Source organism: Carya illinoinensis, chromosome 3 (genome assembly GCF_018687715.1).
Source record: "Carya illinoinensis cultivar Pawnee chromosome 3, C.illinoinensisPawnee_v1, whole genome shotgun sequence".
Classification (NCBI taxonomy): domain Eukaryota; kingdom Viridiplantae; phylum Streptophyta; class Magnoliopsida; order Fagales; family Juglandaceae; genus Carya; species Carya illinoinensis.
In genome coordinates this window covers 16,002,170-16,010,409 of record NC_056754.1, presented here as the reverse complement: position 1 = coordinate 16,010,409, position 8,240 = coordinate 16,002,170, and the positions used below count along the sequence as shown (strand labels likewise).

General features: G+C 35.8%; 1 protein-coding gene across 1 annotated transcript; it reads right to left on the bottom strand.

The window, feature by feature from the left end:
• Positions 1-3,239: 3,239 nt before the first annotated feature.
• On the bottom strand, positions 3,240-4,501 carry LOC122303471 (transcription factor HEC3-like). The gene has a single exon (XM_043115268.1). It carries the CDS (start codon positions 4,230-4,232, stop codon positions 3,531-3,533), a length of 702 nt encoding a protein of 233 aa, XP_042971202.1. The 5' UTR covers positions 4,233-4,501; the 3' UTR covers positions 3,240-3,530.
• Between the last annotated feature and the right edge of the window lie 3,739 nt (positions 4,502-8,240).

Genomic DNA, 8,240 nt, shown 5'->3' with positions numbered 1-8,240 from the left:
GAATGCACTACCCCCAACCCCCCCTCCCCCACCACAAAAAAAAAAAATGAAAGAGAAAAAATATCAAACACAGAGTAAAAACGAAAGGACAACAACAATTAAAAAAGGGCAGTCATTATTGGGGGTAAGCTGATTACGGATAATGCGTTACTGGCTTATGAACTGGTCAATTATTTAAGGCACAAGAGGTATGGTAAAAAAGGTTATATGTCCCTTAAATTGGATATGAGTAAGGCCTACAATCGTGTGGAGTGAAGTGTTTTTGGAAAAAAGAATGCTCAAACTAGGGTTTGCTCATGGTTTTTGTGCACCTGGTTATGCAATGTGTGACAACGGTTTCTTTCTCATTTTTAATTAATGGAGAACCTTTGGATCTATCATACCTTCTAGGGGAATTAGGCAAGTAGATCCTTTATCCCCTTACCTTTTCCTTTTGTGTATTGAGGGTCTCACTGCTTTGTTAAAGGATGCTGAGACTAAGCAGTTAGTGAGGGGAATTAGGGTGTGCCAAGGGGCTCCTATGGTGAGTCACTTGTTGTTTGTGGATGATAGCATTATTTTTTGTAAAGCTGATTAACAAACTATGAGACATATTCCAAGAGTGCTTAATAAGTATGAGGAAGCATCGGAACAAAAAGTTAATAAGGAAAAAACTATTATGGTTTTCTCTAAAAATGTGGATGCTGGGAAACAAAGAGAGTTGTTGAGTTTGTGGGGTGTTAGGACTTTTCAACAATATGATAAATACCTTGGGTTACCTAATCTTGTGGGAAGGTCCAAATCTTTTGCTTTTGCTGACATTGAAAGGAGAGTGTGGAATAAATTACAAAACTAGAAAGAGAAACTATTATCACAGGGAGGGAGAGAAGTTCTTATTAAGGCAGTAGCTTTATCTATTCCCACATATGCTATGTTATGTTTCAAGCTACCTTTGGGCTTATGCAGGGAATTGGAAGGGATGATGGCTCAATTATGGTGGGGGCAGAGGGGTAATGAGCAAAAAATGCATTGGTTAAGCTGGAGGAAGTTATGTGTTTCTAAATTTAGAGGTGGGACGGGGTTTAAATGCTTACATTCTTTTAATATGGCTTTATTGGAGAAGCAATGATGGAGAATCTTACAAAATGAAGATTATTTGTTGCAAAGGATATATAAAGCTAAATACTTCCCTAATGGAATTTTTGTCTAAGCAAAGCTGCGACTACTTCCATCTTATGCAGGGAGGGGAATCTTTGAAGCAAAGAAATAGTTGCTAGTAGGCTGTTGATGGAGGGTAGGGTCTGGAGCTTCTATTTCTATATGGAAGGATTATTGGGTTCTAGGTCATAAGAACATAAGGATGAGTTGTGAGAACGGGTTACCTGCTTCTCAAGAGGATGCAACTGTTGATAGTCTTATTTGTCAGGACACAAGAACGTGGAAGGTGGAAACTATTAGAGCTCTCTTTAATCTAATAGTAGCTAAGGAAATATTAAAGCTTAGATTGCCCTTCAAGTCTTATAGAGATAAATGGATTTGGATAGAGGAAGCAAGTGGTTGTTTTACTGTGAAAAGTACTTATAAATTGATTCAAGCTTTGAATTTGAGGGATACGGAAGATGAATGTGCCACAGAAGATTAAAAATTTTGCTTGGAGAGCTTGTAGGAATATCTTACCTACTCTGAAAAATCTTAGGCAAAGAAATATTGTAGTGGAAGAAGGCTATTATTTTTGTGAAGAAAGGGAAGAAGATGTTAATCATGCTCTGCTATTTTGTCCTTAGTTAAGGGGAATGTGGGAGAGGTTTGGTCCAATAGGGTTACAGCTCCAACCAGATAAATGTTTTATGGATAATGTGAAATGTGTGTTGATTGAAGGAAGTGATGCAGATTTTACTCTAATGTTTGTGTTGTGTTGGGGGCATGTGGTATCGAAGGAATAAGATGAAGATGGAAAATGAGCATATCACTCCTTGTGCAGCAGTTAATATGGCTATTTCTTTGTATAAATCATTTTCAAATTTAAAGGTCTTGAGTGCTGCAGAATGTGTGTAGGTGGAAATCCCCTCCTAATGGTTTTTTGCATCTTATTGTTGATGGGGCGGTTTTTTAGAATTTAGAAAGGCTAGGATTGGGATGATTTTACGCGATAGCAATGGTAATGTGGTGATGGCAGCTACTATCTCAAAAAATGCAGTAAATGATCCAACCACAATTGAGTTACTTGCAGTTTTTAGGGGGTTGCAAATGTGCATTCCTTTGGGCATTCCTAAACTGATAGTTGAGTCTGATCGTTTGCTAATTGTTCAAGAATTGAAAGCTGCTCATGAGTCTCTTTCGGCTAATGGTAATTTAATTATGGAAGTTATAAAGAGTCTAATGAGCTTTTTCTAAGAAGTTATATTTGAACATGTAAATTGAGAAGGGAATGGAGTGGCTCATACTTTGGCTAGATATGCATGCATGGAATGTTGTGGATGTTCAAATGTGGTGGGGGAATGCCCCTAAGTTTGCTGGTCATGCTATGTGGTTTGATCATGTTGTTATGTAGTTGTTTTTCTGATTTTGAATGAAATGTTCTGTTTATCATAAAAGAAAAAAGGGCAGTGAAGAAAGTTTATGTAACCTAGCTAGGTCATGAGAACTTTTACAGGGAAAATAAAAAACTGTAATTAATTTGGTTTTCTGGAGAGAGAGAGGGGGGGGGGGGGAGAGAGAGAGAGAGAGAGAGACAGAGAGACAGAGAGACTACATCTTCTCCATGCATATAGCACAGTCAATGACCGAATCAAGATCCTTACAACGTTAATCTGCAGAATCTTTGCAGAAGGAATGAAGACTGGCCGGATCTGAAGCTTTATTATGATCTAGAACCTCTAGGGTTTTCACATTAAGTCCTTTATGGCTTTATGTTCTCAGCCTCTCTCTTACACAACAGTACCCAAGCAATCATTTCGTTATGTATTAATACAATCTTAATTAATTAAACTCCCGGTGTTATTTCTCATGTATCATACGTTCATAACACAAAAACAAACACTCATGCGCACTTGCATACTAATTTATTAATGCCTACAATATTAATATTGTTACAAACATGTAGTCACATATCCGTATGCATACAAAATATAATTAATACATAGATCCATATTTCATGATTATATATATATATAGAGAGAGAGAGAGAGAGAGAGAGAGAGAGAGAGAGAGAGAGAGAGAGAGAGAGAGAGAGAGAGAGAGAGAAGTGTACAAATGTTCAATAGGGTACTCTATCGTCACTGTTTTATTCCCGGAAGAGAGACGGCCAGATAAACTTTCCGGCCAAAATCCCACACTCCATAGGCCTTATTTTACATATTATATATATATATGGTTGTACGTAACTCTAGGTAACCGTTATGATTATTCCACAACCTTTTTAGTCAACAATATCCTAACAGCTTTTACTCCACATGATGATATTCTAAATATCTCTCACTTTTCACACAACATTCAACACTATCTATATGCAAACTTCCCCTACAACGATAGTAGACAATAATGATTAGCCACTAATCACTAATTACCTTATTGTTGAAGGAAAAGGTTTCGCCTTGCTGGTTGCCTGCAGAATAGTTAAATTCAGGTCCTGGCGTCGGAATTAGGTCTATGGAGGAGGTGGAGCCATGAAGTTTGTTGGATGTAGAAGCCCAGTCTCCGGAAAGTAACCGGCCCGAACTAACTCCAATGCCTTGTGGGGGATGAGTTGATTGCAACAAGCGGATTTGTCTCTTCAAGAACTTGACATAGCGAATGGCTTCGTCTAGCATAGAAGCTGTGTCCATCTTTGTACCTCCGGGGACAAGTCTTTGGAGGATTCGGATTTTCTCGCTAATTCTTTCTCGCCTGTGACGCGCAGCCACGCTTTGCGGATCATCGCTAATCCGAACGTTTCGCCTTTTTGGCTTTCGGATTGTAGCCGGATCAATGTCCACAGGCTGCATCGCGGCGATCTTGTACATCATTTCCTTCATGGCTCCTAGTTCCTCTTCTGGCTCCAGCTCCTCTTCTTCCATTCGGTTTCCAGGTACAGTACTTGTAATAGGAATATGGTTGGATGCGGATGGTATTTGATGGGTTTGAGGTATTAATGGAGGGTAGCTTGGCCAGAAGGAACTGATCAAGGAGTTTTGGTTGTGGAGGATAGGTTCTTCTATAGCCGGTTCAAGATTCCAACTGCTGTTTGTGAGCTTATTGTGGTTGTTAATTTCCATGGTATAAGAGAGTCGTGGATTTTCTTTACACAGAGAGAGAGAGAGAGAGAAAGAGAGAGAGAGAGAGAGAGAGAGAGTTTTCTACATAATGGATTCTTGAAGTGGTTCTGGCTAATATAAGTTATAACACATGATAGTTTCAATATATTTCTGTAAAAGCACCATAAGATGACGGCTTTGGTTGGTGGTGAAAGAAAAAAATCGATCTTAGGCGTTTTTTTAGCTCTAAAGAATTAGCTTCAGGAGAGAGGGAGAGAGAGAGAGATTTGGGGCAGACCTCTACAGAAGGATGATGCAGAAGGGGAAGAAATTGAAAAGTAGCCAGGGGTACGTTGGTGGACCCACCAGAACCAAATGATCAAGGGTTTAAATTTCATTTTGTTTTATATACGAGGTGAAATTTTAGTACTTATTTCGGGTAAACAATTATTTATCTTAAAACCTCAAAAGGTTTGGAATTGATATATTTATATTTTTTAAGTTATATCATTTTCAAAAAGAATTCCAAGATCAAGTCCAGTTTCAAGAATTGCACCAAACCTTGCTGGCTTTGCACAATATTCCCATAGTTCCCTCCAATAATTAATTAATTAAAATTTTTTAGAAGGCTAGCCGCTAACAAGTACGTACTGAAATCCTAGGGCTTCTTCTGTTTATTTTTATTTTTTTCTTGAATCTCCTAGGGCTTCTTCTTTATGGTCTGTATATGCGTCAGTCGTCCTTGATATATATGATTACTTTTACTGCTGTTTCCCATGTTGGCTACTTGGCCTTCTATGTTTTCATGAGAGAGAGAGAGAGAGAGTTGGTTGCCTTTCGAAGTTATATTCCGTCATGTATACACAGCTAACATATTAATTGGAGACCATTTATACAGTATAGCAATTGATCCTTAAATATCATTACATTTTGAATTAAAATGCATTAGACATGCTATCTATGGGCCGGGGATATAACCTCCTGATCATCATCATCTTCTCGAATCCTCTCAAAAGCTTGACCGGAGAAATATATGAAGGCTTGTAACAATTACTCATGGAAGATTATAAGAAGCTGTCGACTCATATTGCATGATCATTTGCTGTTGTGATTGCTCATCATAAATTTCATTCATCTAAGACACTAAACCCCCAGAGGAGGTATATGTTTTGAAAAGCCTATTGATCTCCTCTGTCATATATACAGCGTGTAGCGCACGGCGCCCCATGATCTGTGATACAATATTAAATAATATTCAATTTTCCTATATGTACTACTCCTATTGAAGTTTCGAGATTGAGACATAGCTAGCCTTTGAAATGTTGAAATTTTTGGCCTGAAATATTGACGTAATACACACACACACACACCCTGAAAGGACACTTATCTTGATTACAAATAAAACAAATCATTAATTTTCTTTTAGTTAATGATGCCTGAGATCACATGATATTTGAGGAGAAATCGTGCTTAATTAATTTTGTCATGTGATGGATTAATGGATATTATATATATGTGTGTGTGTTTATTTGTGTGTGTGTGTGTATCAACAAGCAAGATGCTTGATACATTTTTAGAAGACACATTTTCAATCACATTTAATGTTGCAGTGAGGAATGAAGCACATCATTGTAGTCTGCAAATCAAAAAGGGGAGACATATAGTTTGAGATAACCAAATTTATATGGAGTATTGATCCTTATAATCAAGGAGAGGCAATGGTAACTTACATAGGAGTGCAAGAAGCATACTCGAGACAGATAAAAAAAAATCATCATAGAATGAGACTCCTCAAAAGCCATCAATAGTATAAACCAACCACATAAAGCAAATAATTGAGAAGTAGAAGGTGAGTAGCAAGAGACCAGATTCTTGCTAAAAGATCTTTATAAATAATGGAGAGTAGTCAAGATACATCGATCTCAAAGTTGATAAGTGTATTCTATTGCACAATGGGCACATTCCAATAATAAATATAGAAAAATCCCTCTCATAGAAATCCCACCTTGCTTGTTAGATTTTCATAGTGGGAAGCATCCTCCCTAGCTAGCAAAAGCTTGGCTTGTAATATATGTTAACTTACTGTTTTAACTTTTGCCTTATTAATTATGAAGTCTCTTGAGATTAAAAAAAAAAAAAAAAAGGGAAAGATGCTTGATACGTCTCCATCAATCAGTGAGAAGAATTGAGTCTAGTTACGACCATATGATCGTCGAGAAAACGCCATGCATGTACTATAATCTTTTGAAAAGCCGATGATTTCACATAACTAGAAGTTCTAGGTTTAAGTAATTGCTAGATCAAAGTGCGCTTATTAGTAAATTAATTAACAGGCCAACAATGATTAAATAAAAAAGCTGTTCTAATTACTAATTATATAATAAAGCAGTTAAATAAATGAATTGGCTGATCAAAGAGTGAAAATGGTATTGTATGCAAATTGAACAATTAATGGACCGAACGCAGTTTCTCAGCTTTAATTAATTAATTAATTAATTTTCATGATTTTATGTGAATAATTGACATATATATATATATATATAAAGAAGGTTGGGTCACATGCATGAGTTGAAAAACTATGTATAAGAAATGAATGATTTGAAAGTCTTGTTCCATAGTACTATATATGCATGCAGTAGTACTAGACTACTAGCTACTACTCATGCACAGTACTGTAAATATATATATATATATATATATATATAACACTGATCATGATCGGTTAATTTCTAATAATTACTAGCTTTGATTTGAGTACTCGACTTAAAGTCTTGTTTTCCTCTGATCTATAAGATTCGATGTATATTATATGTATGTGAGATTCGATGATCTTGAGGTACCAATATTATTATTGTCAATCTTTGAAACACTGGCTAGCTTACACGTCCAAACCAGAAGGTATATAGAGTACTTGGAAGCACCGAATTGCGCGCATCACCCAAACCAACCTGCATCGAATCAGACGATATTGGAGGGCAAGTCTCTTAGGTCATCTTTTGTTTTCAAGTGATGACCTAGTAGTCCTGGTACTCTTTTTCTTTGTATGTGTGTCATGATTCTTGGTGTTCTCCAACTTGCGCATGCACAAAGCAATCATTTTAGGGTTTTCACTTTGGTGTGTTCCCAAAAACCCATGATGTAACATTTCCGTTATATGCATGCATTTTATATATATTATTAATTATGTATTTTTTTTTCTCAGCAATTGTGTATATATATATATATATTATAACCATACATATCGCATGATGATGTCCATATATGCATGCATGCATGCATGCATGATTACTACTTATCTGCCTGTCATGATCATCTGGTGCGCATCATGTATTTGGATCACAAGCAAGTAGTTCATGTACTTAACATGCATGCAAGATGCTCTATTTACTAATTAATCAATGGGCGCTCATGTATATTAACCTAGATCGATCGATCTGCAACTGCAAAAATTTCAAACCCACAAATATTAATGATACATGCGTCCGTACGTACGCATGCACTAATTGTTCGATCGTGGAACATTAATAATTAAAACCATCGAAATTGTGAGTTTAAAGTATCTCATAAATTGTTATCGCAGGAAAGGATAATAAGAGCCTGTTTGGGATTGAGTTTGAAATCTTGAAAAGTGATTTTAATTGTTTAAAAGCTTTTTTAAAGAAAAAATGATATGTTTGATAAATTTATGAAAAGTGTTTTAATTATCTAAAAAAGCTAAAAATTCACTTTTTTAAAAAGTACCAAATTGAAACTTTTATCGAAAAGCTCTTGCAGATACTGTATATTTTTTAAAAAATTAATATAACTAACTTTAAAAGTACTTTAGAGACATGGTTACCAAACAATAAATAATTTTTTTAATAATAGAGCTTGTTATTTAAGTTATAAGTTATAAGCCCTAAAGTTATAAGCTATATTTTCCACCGTAATTTCAAATATGTACTAAGTAATTTAACGTACGAAACCTATGTATTGTTTTGCAAATTAAGACAAGGGCTTTATATATATATATATATATATATATATATG

Coding starts and splice junctions, on each gene's coding strand:
- LOC122303471 (XM_043115268.1), bottom strand. CDS start 4,232: ATGGAAATTAACAACCACAATAAGCTCACAAACAGCAGTTGGAATCTT.